Genomic DNA, 18,632 nt, shown 5'->3' with positions numbered 1-18,632 from the left:
CATAAGCACAACCAAGGCTGTGCTTAAGCCAAGACCTTTTACCTTCCATTCATCATAAGCTAATTGTACAAATGCTCAGTTTCCTTTGGCTGATGTAAGACACAGCCCCTGCCAGGGCCATTACCATGCCAGCCTCCTCTGGGTGCCAACTGTGTACTCCTGCCCCTTCCTCCATTCTGCTGATGGTACGACAACAGCTTCTGACCTAGTCCAAAAAAACCACCAATCAAAAAACAAAACACAAGAAAAAAACCTGAAAATCAAACCCCACCCAAACCTTCTTTCCAGAGAGGCCAGTGTGCTGATGATGTGAGGGCGCCGACAGGAAGGAAGGTCACGGCACAGCTCAGGTAGGCCACCCTCTTCACAGCATTTTTGTGCTTATTTGGCATAACACTTCCATAACAGCATGCCATACACCTCTTCAGTAGGAGCAACTTTCTACGTGATCAATTTAAGTTGAACATTGAATTACATGAAAGATGTATATCCATGCTGAGAGTGGGTGTTGCAGTAACTGAGCTACCGTAACCGGATGGCGCCAGGGCTCTACAGTGCTACACAGTTTATGCTCTCAAATGCAGAGATGAAGTGGGTAATGTCACTTCCACCTATAAACCAGCAAAATTTGAAATTTGATGATCACTTCCCTGGCTTAAGTGGTTGCACTCATAAAAGCTCAGCCATGATAATCAACAGGAGGTTTTAACTTCCAGAAGTTTGTGAAGTAAAAGCATATTAGAAAGCTTAAAACTTCATATTTTTTTTCTAAAGAAGCCTTAGAGCCAAAGTGCCATGAGTCAGTTTCTATGACAATAAGTAATCTCTGGACACTCAACTGCACGTAATCTTCCATATTCACTCTTTGTCCTCATGCCCAAGAGGAAACAAAACAATTTGTTCAACATGAACGGTGGTGCACCCACCATCTAACATCATGTCATGTTGGCAAAAACCTAGCACAAAGGGGGCACTACCCGATTTTGTTGCATAAACAAATAAATCCCTGACTTCTGCCAAAGCTGGGGTGGTCCTGAAGAGCCACACTAGGATCACAGCAATATTGCGGACAAATTTCCATGCATTTTTACACATCACTAAATAGAAAACTGAGTTCCAAGGGCAGAACAGGATGCTCCACGCTGAAGTGAAAACTGGTCGCCTTCAGCTACTTGTTACTCCACGTCACTACCAAAGCCTAACATTTAGCTGCCACGCCAGGCTCTTCTAACACAGGGAAACCTGCAGTGCCCAGCGTACACTGGTATTCCTCTGCTGTCCTGCTCTGTTGAGCAGACAGTACGGGGGAATAGAGCAGGAAACAGCTAAGCTTCCGGACAGGTTACAGAACATCTAGCCTGAAGATTAATGCTGCAATACTTCAAGATTGTAAGACACAGGCTTGGAACTATTAACAATTACTATGCCCATTGTTAAACTTGACCAGATAGAGCTGAATAAGAGACAAACCTAAAAAAAAAAAAAGGTTTCAAGTATTTTCAAAACAGATCTTTTACTTTGAGGGAGGATATTCCTGAAGCTCTTCAAGAGGCATGACCAGGATAACATCTAAAACCAGCTAAAGCCAAAAATAACCCCAGGACATCTCTGGATTGAAGAGCCATGCAACCAGAGCACTAACCCAAACTTTAAAATCCACATTTAAGACCAAGTCAAGATTTCATCTAATAATTTGGGGAAACCACTAATGAAGAGTATAACCTGTAGTAAACAAAACATCACATCGGCTTTTTTGTTTGTTTGCTTTAAAAAAGTTAACTATAATAGAGACAGACATTGCTGCTTTCAGAGTTGTATCATGGTGCTCTTGCTGCTGCTACATGGCCTTACGTGATGGTTGCAACAGCTGCGCTGAACGGTAAAGGATTTTTTTTCCCAAAATTAGAAATATACAATTTCCAAAAATGGGAGCAAAAGACAAAAGGTAATGAAAAATACTGCGAAAGAAAGGTTTAATTAAAAAAATCAGGAATTCAACAGTGCCTAAATCTTTATTTTTCATAACCTACATTTTTTTTTCAAATTAGACAGTTTTACATTTTATGACACAAAAGGAAACTTAAATTACTGATAGTTTACATGTAAGCTTGATTCCAGTCTTAATGGAAGAAGAACAAAAACAAAAACCCTCAAGAAGGCTCCCATATTACACTTCTATTTCATGAATTGGCAGCTGTTAGGTCTCCTTAGAAATCTTCGATTGTCTGCTGCTATTAGTGTAATAGGTTACAAAGCACATAAAAATGCCTAAGTGTAGCTAGCTGAAGGAGATACAGAGATAGGTATGCACCATTACAGTCAGCTGTTGCTTGTGATACACTGCGCCACACGAACAAGGGCCTTTCTGTGCCAGCTGCTGAAGTCTTCGAAGGATAACGCAGCAACATAAAAAACGTGCCACTGCTCACAGATTTTTAAGTGGCAAATGACAGTGTCATGGGGGGGAACTGATCTGAAACAACATTAAGTTTTAAAAGTAAGCTCTGTTTTTTTTTTTAAATTCCTGAAAGAAGTGTCTCAGATTCCAATTTTGACTTGTTTTCAAAATGAAAAGCATCACCACACACAGCCCTACAAGGTAAAACGCCAATTTTAATTACTGCATCCCTAAACCTTTAACTCAGCTACTGCTTTTGGGAGGTTTTCCATTTTAAAAGTCACATTTTAATCTCTATGTATCATAGCAACAGTCTGCATGCAACTTCACAACTCTACTCTGAAAACTCCATTTTGTCACTGAGTGGAAAAAAAATCTCAAAGTAAAACGCAGTAAGGATAAGTTGTATATTACACAGCTATTTGGTGTGTCACTTTTTTTTAAAAAAACCAAAACTATAAAAACCACATCAGAGGAAGGTTTAAACTTTTGATGCAACAGACTGTTGCCGGGTAAGCAGTAATTACAGTGTATTGACCTAGCACAAATGGCAGCAGAATACATTAGAACAGCACAACACATCCCGCTGGTCTCAATATTTTACCTTAGGTACCAGTCGAGTATTATGACTAGCTGTACAGAGTCGCTGTGAGGAACCACTTGTGATTGTTTGCAGCTGGTAAGCCTTTCACTTGCAGCAGACAAACAAAATAAATCATACAGCTGGCCTAAACCATACACAACTCTAGCTACCATTTTCACTGCCACCGGGGAAAGGAGAAGCATATTCAAATCCAATGACAGAACTAGTTGAGCAGTTTTGGTGATGTTGTCAGAGTCCCATCTCCTCCCACAGCACTCGGTGCGCTTTTTAAACAAGAAAATGCAACAGGTTCCAGCATGCCCTATTTTGACCAATTCTGAGGCACACAACAGGCCAGATTTGAAAGGTCAACTAGTTACCAGCTGATGCTTGTAACAGGAAATTTATCAGGAGTCAACTTCTATAGTTACTTTATAGTTCTATGAACCATACACTAAGGAAAGCACTGATATTCTTGGAAGCAGACAAGTAAGCTGCAGTGTATATTTTTGTAGCAGTCTAAAGTTTTCTTCCAATTAGATTTGTTTTTAATTAATGACTTAAAATTACACTTTGACTGCTGAAATTACTATTTACATTGCAGAACACTTTTGAATTGGTTAAATCACTTGTTTTTAGAGGGACCGAGGAAAAACATTTGAGGGCTTTCAACTAAGACTTTCATTCCATTTCCCTTTTGCAGTGAAGAGGCAGAGTCAGTTCAGCACACCAGAATAAAATAAGAAAAAGAAAAAACAACAAATTAAAGTAATATTCAAACCACAACATTTAGTTTATCTACATCCAGCTCAACAGCAACATTTATAATATCAATAATTTTTATCAGATTTTTTCTTTAGGGTACCTTTTTATATGTTCTGATTATTTACAACTGTACAAGCAAAGCACACACTTCCAAGTGCACATATTTAATACAGTATTGACTATTTGCATTTACAGGTTTTTCAACAATCTGAAAAAGATCAACTGTTTAAGATCTTTTAAGGTATATTACAAAAACTGCTGCTAGTTCCTGTACTACAGTATGTTTACCCAGTAAGACCAGTGACAATAGATACATACTGTAACTGAGTAATTCTGTATTCCACTCATGCTAACCCCCTCCACGGGGTCAGACCTCATTAACTCTAAGCTGTCTTGTACAAAAGTTAAGGCAAAGTCATTTTCAAGTTTAAATAAAATTCAAGTCTTTAAATATTGGATGGAAATAATTCTTTAAAAAAATCAGTTGTTTAAATAAACATTTTTGTGGAATAAACTGTACTGTTATAGTCAGCAGGAATGAGTTTTGTCTGAACTTCCTGCAGTTTAAACACTTAAAGAAAAACTTTAGGCATTTTAAAACAAAAATAATTTATATTCAACTTTATTAGAAACTTCCTAATTTAGTGCATCCTTGTCCTTCAGAAAGCGCATCACTTCTAAAGTAAGTGTGAGAAACCTCATCCTAGAGGTAAATACCAGGGATCTCTTCCTCCACCACACAAAACAAACACCATTATCTCACGTCTTGAAAAATTTAAATCCGTATGCCAATGCTTGCAGTTACAGGAAGATGTCAACACAAGGCTGACTAAGATATGAACTCTTTCAAAGAGCACTTGGGGCCGAGTTTAAAAAAAAGTCTACACAGAGCACAGGGGTAACCAGAACATACAGCGCTGACTCAGTTAACTCCCTTACAAGCACAGGGAAGCTAAGGTTATCACAAGAAGGCTACAGTGCTTTCTCCTGATAACATCCACTAACAGGCTTCACCACCATAGAAGCTCACAGACTTAATTCTTTCTATTCACAATGTGCTTTGTATTTGCAAATTATAACATCAGTTTTATTCTGGAGTGAGAAGATGGTTACTTGCTTGCAGTAAGTCAAAAAAGGAAAGATTTTAGAAAGACTGCTATGGTGCTCCATAGGATTCATTTTGTGTGTGCAAAACATCAAAAAAAGATTAAATTCTTAAAAACACTAGAAACAACTACTCATTTAACCTAGAAGTGCAAGTTCATTTGCTGACACTTAGTACAGCAGCCCAATAAAGAAAAGAAAATCTTCAAGGTCACGTACTAATTTGTAATATATACCTACTTCCTTGCACTCTACACACTAGCTGCCGTTATCAGTCTTTTGGACACTTTAGATATGTACTTGCAGACCAGTTTATTAAAAATATTGCAGCAGCACGTTTCTGCTTAACAGTTTAGAAAAAACTCACTATACAGAGCTTGCACTCACACAGCCACAGAGAGGCTTAATAAAAAGTTGATTTTTTTTTTTTTAAAGACAAATATTTTACATCTTGGAAAAGAAAATCACACTAAGCTTCACCTCCAATTAAGCACCAACCTAAATGTAAGGTTTAGAACAACTATCCAGAAGTATCCAGAAAAACAGAATATTTCTTCAAGAGGGGAAAAATTATTTCACGGAAAAATAACTTGCAGGCATTGTTATATGCCTAGTATCACTGCAAGCTCCTAACCAGCAACTCATTCTCAGGTATCTTAGTGGGAACATGGGTTTAATTTGTGGGAAGCAGACCTCTTCAAATCCCTCCCAGGTGTTAGTTTCACTGAGGAGATTTTGGAGGGGTATTCTGTTCTTTATTTAAGCGTTTGCCAACAGCTGGAGGGGACGATCTGCGCCCTGACTGTCTCCTCTGGTCTTTGGGTTGTCCAGGATGTGACTTTGCAGGAGGAGGTTCTCTGTTTTTCTCTATTGTTTCTGTGGGCTTTCTTTCTTCTTTCCCACATGCTACAGTGTTTGGCTTCTGTTCTTTTTGGGGTTGCAATGTAGGAGGATCCTTAGTTGTTCTCTGGCAAATTTCTGCATAACTAGGTTTTCGCAGTTCCTATGAAATTGAAAGCAAACAGGACAACACAGTTAAAGCATCCTGAGGAAAAAAAAATTACTTTTATGAACAAAAAAGGTAAAATCTTTGTCCCAAAGGACTGCTGCACTAAAATATGCAGACAATGGCTTGAGTATGAAGTTTACAGATGCTCTACAGACAATAAGGTTCAAGACAAGGTAAAATGCAAGACAGTATGCCAGAAAAATGGGGTACTGTGATAGGGCAAAATACTTCTGATTCAAGCAAACTTTAAAACAGCTGAAAGATGAGGAATATTCTAGTTTTGGTATCAACATATTAATGCTTCTACCTCAAGGCTACTACCAAGAAAAGAATTCAGATCAAGATAACCTGGCAAATGATAGCTCTTTAACACTTTTGAGCTGTTGATTGCATAATTGTATCATGCAAGCAATCGTGATGCTACCAACACGCAGATTTAAGGATGCTGGGCAAATTTATGGATGCTAGGCTCACATGGTTAAGCAACACTGTATAGCAATGGAAGCAATATTCTGTTAAATGCATCAAACGGGATCATTAAGAGAAAGTGAAGTAATAAGGTCACTTACTATGGCAGCCCCATTGACTTGTACCGATTTACATGCAGTACTGAGTGTGGAAGAAGAAAGCCTTTCTGTACTCTGTGTCTCTCTCTGCTGTTTATCCACAACCTTGGAATCCCTGTAAGCATCCAGCAGGAAGCACAACTCATGAAAAGTGAAACTTCAGGATAGATGAATGATCTAATAATGGGTCTAAAACTTTGAGTATGACTATAAGAAGTTATAGCTGTAATTTGCCTAGCACATCATGACTAGCGCTGCATTTAAAAATGCTATCAAATATGGAAAAAGATATTCCTGTGGAACTTGACACTACCTGTAATTTGTGACACTCTGATAGCATTTGGTTATTCAGTTATTTTAGTCCTGTTACTGAAACACCTCAATTTGATTTGCAGGTTCCTAATAAAGCTTTACTGAAAACTTTACTGTCTGGACAACGGTACAGCCCACAGGATCGTGGGCTTACTCCCTCTGCTTCAGAGCTGTCTAAATACAAGACAGTAAGGTATTCATTAAACTTTTAAATACCTGCAGAGACTAAACTATAACACTAAACCTTTGTCTGCTGAATGACTTATGAGTGAATCACTAGTATGATATTGTTCAGAAATTAGGCTTCATTGCCTTTACTACAACGAAACATTATTTTTCATAGATTAAGATTTTAACAGCTATTTACAGCATTCCACCTAGCCTCCTAATGAGAGAAAAGGCAAATGTGATTCAGAGCAGAATAATTATAGCCATGTAATTAAGTTCTTACTCAGAAGACTGGGATGGCGAAGGAGACCTTTCAAACGTCCTGGGCAATGTAGAAGAAACTGGCAACAACGGCTCTCGAGGAATTCCTGATGGAATAGTGTTTGTACTTGCATCCACATTGATGTTCTGAAGGAGGAAAAAAAAGGCACAGAAGGGCAATCATAATATCCAATTAATATAGTTTGCCTGAAAATTAACACAATTAGGGAACAGTTTACAGCTTGATTTATAAGGGTAAATTAACTATAGGAAGATACAGCAGGATCCAATATATGTATTTAACAAGTTTTTTTCCTTTACAGTTATTTAGACACACTGTAGCTCTTTCCTACAAAGCTGGAAGCTTAGTTCCCTTGGGACATATCAGGACAACAAAATCACTTCTTTCAACCTGGGGGTTTTGCACCTGCTGGTGACAAAGTAGGCTTTGCACCTGTTCAGATAACCATAGTTAGCCAATTAAGAAAGAAGTCTTCTAGAAGTATGCACTAAGAACTGTCTTCCTCAAAGCTCTAACTCTGCATCATCCCAATAACTGGTGCTAAAAAACCTAACCTTAATTAAAAAAACAAACACATTTTTGCAACTAGGATATGACCATCATTCAAAAGTCCCTTTCTTATGCTATAATGTGATTTACTGCCAAGCAAAAGAGGCTGTCTTCCATAGCCCTCAACAGATTCTGCTAAGGCTAAGTGATACTGTTCTTCCAGATAAGGGCCAAATAGGCTCAAGATGCACGCATGAATTTAAGTTATCGCAAAATAAGAAAAGAGAAAGAAGACTACCTTGAAAAACATATTTTTGACATTTATAACCTTTTTGTTATAAAAAAGTGCTACATTATTTGTATTGACCCTGGCCTGTCTGACTCTAGAACCAGAACAGCAGAAGGGAAAGCAATGGGAGAACACAAGCATAGCAAGAATAAGACAGCCACCCCTTTCCCGCAGCCCAGCCACCGTTCAAAGGTCACAAAACATGAGACTCCTGTGGTCACTGTTAGAAAGGAAAATGGTATTTGATGACACTGTTTTAAATCAGGCAGCATAGATGATTGCAGTAGATCTAAGCCTACTTTTACTTTGAGTAAAACTAAAACCATAGAAGGTGGATGTTTAGAAATGGAAGAACAGCTTCTATAGTTTTACTTATAATAGCGTGTGCAAAGGCTTGAAATGGCAAGCTGCTGAGCATTCTGGCCCAAGTTCATAAAAACTTGCAGGTATGTAGTTAAGCGTGAATAGCTTCAAGCCAAGCAGACATGCAAGTGCTGCTCCTAGGCCAAAATACTCAGCCCCTGATCTGACAGCACTGCAGTTCCTCTTAGAAAGTGTGGGATGATTAACACCTGCCACTCCCCAGAGCTACATCTAGAAGAGCACCACAAAGCAAAGAGCATAAAGATATGATGCCTAGATAACAACTACTGGATAATATACAATCTACGTTTACTCAGCCTCTGAGTAAACACTGGACTTGCCCATCTATAAAACAAGAGTAGCACTGTGTAACTCTACTGCAGCACTTCATAACCCTACATCAGGTGACAAGGAAAAATAGAGATCAAGGCGAAAAGCAGTCTGTATACATTGGCAAGATTGTAAGGTTAACTCCAACACCTTTGTAGTAGAACACAATTGCCCTTTGGAGCCAGTTGCTGTTATCTCATTCCTTATTAATGCCAACAAGGAAAGACAGCACAATCTATTTCTTCCACACTATGGTACAGACTAACTCATGCAAGCCGGCAAAAGAAATTAGGAAATCAAAAGAAGTTTTTTATGTGACAGTGCATTGCACTATCATAAAACCTCAGTGCCTGACTGATATTAAGACTGCCTCTACAGGGGAGAAGTGAAAGTCCTTTAAAATAACTACAGTTATTTTACTAGCAAGTACTGGATTTGTAATGGGAGGAGCAATCAGTTTTCAGCTGCAGTATGAATAGCAAATGCTGGAATTATATTTAAAACCTGAAACACAATAGTCAAAACACACTTAAAAGAGGTAAAATACTTGAAAAGTAGATAGATCTTGGCCAAGAATAGACTACAGTCTGGAGTACTGGCTGACAGTAAGTTAAACATTGCTATTATCAAGTCACTGTCCTGCACGTTCTCCCTAAATGCAATTCTGGAATGCAGCCGTCCCTTTTACCACTTGCAGGAGACAGCATAGATGCTTTGTCTGTGCAATCACTGCTTCGGGTGCAGGCTGCCCTGCTGCTTCCTCTTTCCTTTACCAACAAATACCTTCCCTACCCACCCCGATACATGGGCACCCAAGAAAACACTTCTGAAATAGACTGGTTTTAAAAACAAGACACAAGAGAGCTCTTGGTGTTCCATCAGGTTGCTCTGCACTGCTATATCCAGGGGTTAACTTCAGTTATGGTACAGTTAGAAAGACACACATTATATTGGCTTTTTAGCTAGCTCTAATGTAGACTTCCAATAGCCTAGACTGTTCTACAGTGCACAAGGTTATGAGTCTTGATGGAGGAGAACATACTGTCACTCACAGATGGCATGGCAGAGACAGTTCTAAGAATGAAATCTATGAACATCTACTGAACATTGATTTTCAACTGCATCTCTACTACATCTAGACAGCAGTGGTTGCCAAGTCATTCTGGTATATTTTTATCTTTCCAAGCGATATGACAAGATAGCACTGGGATGCAGCTGGTTTTGGTAATAGCTCTTGTTCCAGCTATGTGCCTAGTTTACTGAGATTATGTAGGCAGCTTCTTTATATTTCAGTGCTTAAAAGTTTGGCTCTGTCACTTTAAAGTGTTTTATATACAACTCAGAAGTCTGACTTTCAAACAGGAGGAAAATTTATCACATTTTTCACCTGAGTCTATCAAAGAGCCTGAGGCAATTATGAACAGCAAAGAGCATATTTTTCTAATCTCTGCTATTAACATCTACTTATACTGGTGCTCATATGCCACACGATTTCAAAGAGAATACCCAACGAATTCTAAGATATAAGTGAAGAAGGCAGCGGCACATCATTTGACAGCTATTTTTTCAAAGCATTTCTTATGACCCGTGTAAAAGCACATTTTTTTCTATGTATAAGCCACCAGATCTGAAAACAAGAGGTATACAATTCTTTGTTTTCTCAGCAAAAGTCAACACTGGCTACTCACTCTTTCTTTTGACGTTCCTATTACCACACTGGACAATCTGTTTTCAAAAAGGTCTTCGGTCTTTAAATTGCCAGCAGCCCCGGGTAATGGAGGAAAGCTAGATAAACCCAATTCAAAGCTAGGAGATGGAGGTTTTGGGGGTGGTGGAGACTGTGTTTGGCCTCTCTGGAATAGAAATAACACGTTGAGGTTACTGCACCGGATGACAGAGAAGACAGACAAGGGACTCTAAACTGTATTTTGCATTTGATTTATATCTGTGAAGCCCTAGAAAGGCCTCCCCCATCCCACTGCCCAAGAAACACACACAGTACCAAGGAATACATGCTTTTGTTTTCTCCTGTTGCCCTCAAAATATTTAGCTATTATTTAAATGGGATGCCATAAGCATCCTTTAAAATTTCATATGCATAAGCTTTAGTGATACTGTTACAATAAGGTAGCCTTCTCACTGACCCTTGCTTCAGGATGGACACTTACACGGAAAGGAAAACAGACTGGTTTAGAAATCATAGTATAGTGAAAATATAACACCCATTTACGGGCAGTTGGTAACATTCTAATTAAAAGACAGGAGTCAACAAGAATCTTATATCATGTTCAGATATATTAAGAAACAGCAAGATGGCATGCCTTGCGTGTATTGTAGACAACAGCCACTTTAAACTAATTAATATGAATTTATATGGTCACTAAAAATGCAAAGATAAATGTCAAAACTATTCTGAAACAAGAAGAATTCTTCTAACTGTATCTAGGAAAAATAATGTCCTTGGCTGAAAAAAAAAAAAAACCCCACCAAACTATCAATGGGCTAAATGCAACTATTTTGTACTACAGACAGCAGTTCAGCAGTTATGAGTATCACAGTTAAGATCATTTGTGAGGACCGCTTGTAAGAATTTGTAAAGCTAAATTCCATTTACACTGAGAAAAACTCCTTTTGTAATATGTTGTAACTGAAGTTACCCATTAACGTCATCTACATCATGTAAACAAAGAATTAACTGTTTCATGACTGTGTTTGGGCCTGTGCTAACATGATCTCTACTGCAGAATACCAGTTGCAAAGCAATCTTTGAGACTATTCCTATTTTGAGAAGGAATACCCAAAATATACCCATATATTTGCGGGTATATAGCCAAGATGGTCTGAATGTGAGAACAATGTTTCTGGATAGAAAGGTGTTGCATTCCTTACTGTTTTTTCCCCTTCCTTCTCGTGAAGAGCAACAGATACAAAACTACCCTTGAGATCATTTCACAAACTATAGTTTATGTCAAAAGAAGTGTGTGTCGAGAGGGAAGTAGGGAAAGAATAAATACAGAGGCAAGAACATCTGCAACTCTCAGGACTGCTACTGACTTGGCATTACCCCCCCGAACACAGTTTGAGAGTGCTACAGCAATAGAGGCTGCTAACCTCCAAAAATAGAAATCAGATGACCTGTCAGAGGGTCAAGGGGAAAGACTACACTTATCCAGCTCAAACTGCAAGAGAAACAACCTTTTCAACCTTCCCCCCTCCTTTTCCCCCAGAAGAGTTCTTCAAATCACAGCACTTAGTTTCCTTAAAGGGGACTGAAGTCCTGCAACAGATAATGCTTTTATATTTGTTACAAACATTCTGAGTTATGCAGATGAGTCTTAAAAAAACCAAAATATTAAGAGACAAGTAGCATTAACATCTTTAGTGAGACCCAGGAAGGACTTAAATGGATTTTAAGCTGCCAACTTGTCATAACAAGTTGAATAACTAGCTTACATCTATAGCCTCAGATACAATCTGATAAAAAATGTTCACGTTCTTTCTCACACAAGCACGCATAGTCTCTTTAATTTTTCCTTTAAAAAAATTTGAAAGAAGTCATCACTCCCCATTCAAATACAACTGGTTGTAGTGACGTCCTATGTAAGCTACCTAATCACTACAGCATCACACAAGAAATACGATCCTGGAATTCAATTAATTCCACAATCTAACAGGGTCAAATTTTTATCTTTCACTTCAGAGTATGCTCCTTCCCTGAGTACACAGCTGTGGGTATGCAGCAGCTCTCGCCTCTGTTCAAGTTGCATCGCTGGACTGTACAGACTGGAGATTCGTGGTCCAAAAGAGACTCAAAGGAACCTGCCTGCACAGGCTGCAATTAAGAGGCTGGTGCTGAGAGAAGGGAACCATAGGTCTCCAAGTAAGTCACATCTACCAGTTTTACATTCAAAGTTGTGTCCAAGGTAATGCTTTCACTCCAGCCACTCCGCTTATAGGCCCAACCCATACCACTTCCTCGTTCTTCCAAAGACAAAAAACACTTGATAGGAAAACATCAATCTAAAAATTCAAGCAGCTTTGAAAGGGCAAAAGAAAGAAGTATTGAGAATCCTCCATGTAATCTGATCTCACCGAGCTTTGAGAAGTTTGACAAGAACTAAAAGCAACAGAAGGGAAGGAACCACTTGTCATTTTATGCTCTCCAAACCTTGATGCTCCTTTATTCAAGTCTCCTAAGGCTACCCAACAGCAGCAGCCACGAATACACAAATGCAGCAATTCTAGACCTTTAGGGAAGCGTTACGGCTCACGCAGTGGCTTTATTTTGTAATTGTTACTTGAATAAGGAAATAATCCAGTTCAACTTCATGGACACACCAGGTGTGGCAAAAGTTTATTGCAGAGAAGTGTCTGGTTTTGTCAAATCAAACCTTAAGTGCAACAGAAAAATTGCTTTTTTTCCTTCTACACAAAGTCTAGTCCAGCCTTTTCAGGTAACAAGGCTATTTAGGTATTCACCTTGAACTTAAGTTTACCAAAATTGTAGTATTTCAGTAGTGTTCGTATACCCTTACCAAGTCGTACTTGGAGAGGCATTCAAGAAACAGAACTGACCACTTAATAACTAGCATTCTAGCTATATGCTATGACATATGGATTATAAGATGTCCAATGTCTACATGACTAATAATCAAGTATCAAGTGTTTTGAACTTTAGCTTAGCTATTTAGCTCTCCCTGAACATGAACCCTGGCATGCTGACAAAGTAACTAAGATGGAAATTTTTTTTCTACTATAAAAGAGTAATTTTAACTTTTTCCTGACTTCTGCATTAATGGGCAATCTTGTCTGATAACCAAATGCAGTAAACTCATGTGACTAATGAGCTGCTGTCTTCAGTCAACTGTGACATACGATTGCTTGTGCAATAACTTATCTCACCTGCTACTCCACATAATATCCATACTATTGCCTTGTTACCCTGCTTTTATCATAGATGAATACGATCATGAACACTCACTGTAAATTTGTCCTCCCTTTTCTTTCGGTAGCCATATGAGTTTTTCCTAAGGGAAAGAAAGCAGTTATCAGAATCTTGCCTATAAATGAGTGGAAGGCAGTTGGTGAAAACAGGAGAAATTAATTCAAATTGCTATTTCATCCATCTTCATTCTAGACAGGTTATTAAAAATTTTTAGGGAAAAATTTCTAGCAGGGTCTCATTAAAATAAAGGTACGGATCTTATATAAGTTAGCATAATACACTGGTTACAAATAATTCCTGCAGTAAAAGCATCTCAGCACCAAAAATAAGGCTTAGACAAAACCTTTCAATATCCAAAGTAAAGGTTCTAGGTTTTTGGGTTTTTTTTATACCTTTACAACCTTTGAAATATGGCTAACTACTTTAAATTCAGTTAAAGTCCCTCTAAAACATTTTCAGTGCTTCTCCCCCAGCCCTGCTTCAGGTAAGGCCCCTCCAAGCAGCAGTTTAAAATTTGCAATGCTTTCTGACTCAGTTTCAATATATTTTCTAAGTTTCCTGTTTGACTTTTAATATTCTAAATATATTCAATACTCAAACATCAGAATATAAATCTAAGTACTTACTATTCCTGTACATTTTAGTCTATAATTTGAGCAGTCTTGTTTCCTATGTCCTTAATTGTACTTTCATCCACTAGTTATAACACAATTTGGCAAATCAGATTTAGAACAGTATTACAATCCTTGCACAAAATCCCCACTTAATTGTGCAGTGATAAAATACAAGTTTAATATAGGATCAGCTGCAAAAGGCTCAAGTTATCTTCCAATTCAGGAAGTCACTCAAAATGTGATTTACTTGGAAACACAAACACAGCCATCATTAAACAAAGCTGTACTTTACTTTTATAAAGCATTGATTAAAACTGTACTGTATTAAAAAAATTCGAAGATAAGCCTGCTAAATTCTCACATTAATATTGGTGCCACCAATTTTCGGCTCCCCAGGTATTTTCTGTTTATTTTATTTTAACTGCATACCTATAGTTTTCTTCTATGCATGTAATCTTTTTCCCCCTCCATACCAATCCATCATTTTGTTATTGTAAATGTCTAATTTGGGCAAGATTCTGATCTTTCAAGTGAAAAAATTAGTCACGAGCACTGCTAATACAGATTCAGGTGCACAATTGACACTGCTGAACAATGGAATGGGCAGAACTGCTTCACTGATGTCAAACAAATAATATACAAAAAACTTTATCTGTTGTAAGAAAGGATAGAGGATTAAACCTTACGGCTGTAAATTGCTCATCAGTTGCCGTTGATTATTTTTGTTTGGTAGGAAAGTTTGCAAGTCCACTTTGCATTTGTTCTATATTTAGCACTTTCTCTGAAGTACCTTCCAAAATTTTAGCTTTCAGGAGAGACAGTCTCAGTTTAAAATAGTAATGAGAACAGTGCTGGTACCATACCCCTTTACTAGAAGTAGTTTAGAAGCAGCAATACCAGGTTGTTCAAGGACAACTACAGAGTACACTCACCTTCCTCTACCTAATCCAGGAGAGGAGTCAATGCTGGTCTGTTCCATCCGTCCAGTTCCTACTTCCCTCTTGGCATAACTCGTAGTAGCATTCTGCATCCGTGTCCTGTTTTGTCCTGGCTGCCGTGTCTGTGGACTCCTGACGCCATTGATTAAACGATCAGCAGAAAAGTTGAATATTGTAGGACTGTCTAGAAGCCCAGGTCCCCTTTCTGCACTGGGTATTGTATGTCGTATATGAGACTTGCTAGGATTCCTACAAATTCAAAAGTCATTTCAACATACGTACTATGAGAGATCTTCTGAGGCCTAAGTCTATACACAGAGTTCAGAAGAAGCAAGATTTTTAGTCCTTTATTACATATGTCATTTATAAGAATGTTCGTTTTAACAGGTCATGTGAGTGATCAAAATTAACCTTTTCACTGCCTATGTTCAACTATAGCTTTACTAAAAACTCCCTGAAACTGAAAGTACTGTATGAATAATCCTGCTGATCAGATGTCATCATTCAGAGTATTTTATCTGAATACCCTAAATCATGGAACAGAAATTCTCAGCTTTCAGACAGTCCATTTACATCTAGAAATAGTACAACCACTAACAATAGCAGCACCATCTGCCCTTTGGCCTCACTTAACCTTGCACCAAGTTCAATTTCACAGGTATTTTTCGAATTAGCTGGTGTTACTAAAATAAGCAGATTAAAACCCCACATGCCAGATAAGATAGTATGTATAGTGTTAAAAGATGGTTGAACTTGCCTGTTCCTGGGAGGATACTGTCTGAGTGTAGTCAGTGGAGAAGCAGCAGGCTTGAAGGTTGGAGATGTGAACCCATTGATAAATCCAGTATTTGGAAACGGTGTTACCTGAAGAATATATTGCATGATCATAATTATAAACAAACTGAGTACTATTTTCCCTTGACCTCCCATTTCATGTCATTCTATGCAGGGCAGTACTTAAAAGATTGGCTCAAGCAGCAACAGAGCATTTGTCCAGTGCCTTGTAAGCAATTTACGAAATACTGTTTTTTTCGAGAAGACAGCCACTACACATATTCAAGTTCTGAAAATTTGTTAAGAGGATAGGAAAACATCAAGCCAAAATTCTTGGCTGTAAGTTAAGTAACACTCCTTCTATTTCACACCATACTATGTATGACTTCAGAGTACGGAGATACTTCTTATCAGAGAGTCTCTAACCTACACAGCCTGTAATTGTTTTTCTTATTTAAGTGAATCCGTACCTAAAAATAAAAAATTTTCTTTTTCGTTCCTCATTCTGCTTATCTTTCATCTAACACCTAAATAAAGCCTAGAGAATAAGTGGATGTTAAGTGGACCTCTGATTCTTTTCACATCTTACCACCTTGTTCTAGATGTGAATTACTGCCTTGTTGCCCGAAGAGGCAACATTCGCAGAAGATTGTTTGGGGTGGGTGCATATCAATGTCTTGTATTAACAAGATCTCAGAATCTGGAGCATGTTCATAGTAATTTCTCCAACCTGGCAACCACACTTTTTTTTTTTCAAATGTATGAATTACTTCCATTTAGGAAATGTTATTAGCCACAGCAAATGCTTGTCCTCTCCCCCTGAAAAGAACTAAAATGCAGAACAGTAAGACTTCTATGTAGCACTCTTTCTACACTTAAATTATGAGAAAGAGCTGAGATTAAGACTGTTTCCTATAAAGGTATCTTTAAGCTTGTCTAACCTTTCTTGCAAAAGTTAATACAAATCACTAATCAATGAAAAATAAAACTTAACACCAAAGCTGTACTCCCAAACTACTGTTAGCCTAACCTGGCACACATGACAGCAAATACTACTCCAAAAATAGGCCATAAGGAGTTTAATAAAGCTATTTTAGGAACAAATTTTCATCAAAATACTGCTTTGAAGTACCTTCTGCTTTAATAGTTACAACTTGAATGCTGTGAAAGTCAAAGCTAGTAACTATTGAACCTGAACAATGAGAAGACATTGAACATAAAGGAAAACAAGTTTAACTTAAGGGGACGCTAGCAATATAAGGAAAGGAGGAGTGGATAAGGATGGGCAATCTTTCTGGAGGTAAAAATGTCATTTTCATTTTCCAGTAATACCAAAAGCATCATTTTGCTTTCTCCACAGAAGTAATCTGGCTCATCAGAAGTACATTATTCTTTTTAAAGAAGCAGGACAAACTAGATCTTTCATCAAATACTGTTAAGCACTCGATGTAATAGGTAGTTTTGGGATTTTGAGGACATGGTTGCCACATTCTAGTTTCAGAACTAAAACTGTATGCCCATAGTACTAGGTATATTTAATCTCTAATTTGAGATGAGACAAACCACCGTTAGTGTTTATGCCAAAGCAGAAGAGGAAAGAAACTCCTCTATATTCGCACACAAGTCTCTATATGCAAACCACAGCCCTGTCTCATGAAAATTATTCCTGCATAATCGTTCCTCACGGTCCCTGTTCTTCTCAAGTAATTTCTATTTAAATACAGCTCTTGCTATAAAAGGTTCAAGAAACATCATGTTATACTGATGTACACAAAATGCAGCTAACTAATGACAATATGCTGTTAAATAGTGGGAGGCAAAGCTCTGACAGTTAATTTTCTGCTTTTAGTAAGAAAGGTATGAGATCTCTAATGCTGGCAAACTTAAAACGTCTTTCCCCAAAGGCCAGGATTAGTAAAATTTCTGGAATACAGAAAGTTCCAGGATAACATAAGGCAGATACACACTATGCTGTGCTTGAAGCTGTGGCCAATTAATCTACATCTCACCAGTGCCATCCAACTACTTCACCATCCCACAGCAGGACTGTGCAATAGTCAGTATTGGTTTATCTAGAGGAAGAACCTCATTTATTGCTGCATCATAAAGCGGCTTTCTCCTGGAATAACTTTGTTCACTATGCTACCTTGTCTCCTCTGCATTCTTCATCCCCCTTAAAAAGCCTTCCCCTGCAAGGGCTCTGGCTGCCTTCCCTGTGTATGAAGTGTTTAGCACACCAACTTTTAATTAGCTTGCTGTTCAGCACGCAGGAAGTTTGCTCAAGGAGACTTTAATCCTCTATCAGAAAACTTCTAAAAAGCTGATGTTGAGCATTGCTACCCTAGTTTCTTTTAGCCGCAAGTGAAGAGGCATTTCCAGAGGGGAGAAAGAGGCTTTGCATACAACCACCTTAGTCTCCTAGTCATTACAGAAAACTACATTCCTATTAGTTTTTGTTGGATAACAAAGGCAGACTAAAAGGGGCAATGTAATTCTGACAGGACTGTCACAACGGAGAAGATGGAAGCAGCATTGCAGGACGCAGTGGACGTCCCATTAGAGTATATTGGGACTTTTGCTATTGCCCTAGCTCTAAGGCTTACCAACAGCTCCTTTAACAATTTTTTTTTTTAATTAAACAATTTAAAAGTTAATTTTATTAGGAAAAGTAATTTTATTTATTGCCAAAAAAAAAGATGTTA

General features: G+C 38.1%; 1 protein-coding gene across 1 annotated transcript in view; it reads right to left on the bottom strand.

The window, feature by feature from the left end:
- Positions 1-1,993: 1,993 nt before the first annotated feature.
- LARP4B (La ribonucleoprotein 4B) overlaps positions 1,994-18,632 on the bottom strand; it is a 57,481-nt gene continuing 40,842 nt past the window's right edge. The window contains exons 11-17 of the mRNA XM_064444998.1: positions 15,914-16,020; positions 15,151-15,405; positions 13,641-13,686; positions 10,348-10,512; positions 7,189-7,313; positions 6,429-6,540; positions 1,994-5,853 (exon numbers count right to left, since the gene is read on the bottom strand). Of these exons, the coding sequence (XP_064301068.1) occupies positions 5,572-5,853; positions 6,429-6,540; positions 7,189-7,313; positions 10,348-10,512; positions 13,641-13,686; positions 15,151-15,405; positions 15,914-16,020 (1,092 nt within the window). The 3' untranslated portion in view covers positions 1,994-5,571. The remainder of the gene's footprint in view (positions 5,854-6,428; positions 6,541-7,188; positions 7,314-10,347; positions 10,513-13,640; positions 13,687-15,150; positions 15,406-15,913; positions 16,021-18,632) is intronic.

Source organism: Phalacrocorax carbo, chromosome 2 (genome assembly GCF_963921805.1).
Source record: "Phalacrocorax carbo chromosome 2, bPhaCar2.1, whole genome shotgun sequence".
Taxonomy (NCBI): domain Eukaryota; kingdom Metazoa; phylum Chordata; class Aves; order Suliformes; family Phalacrocoracidae; genus Phalacrocorax; species Phalacrocorax carbo.
This window is presented reverse-complemented; position numbering and strand designations above follow the sequence as displayed.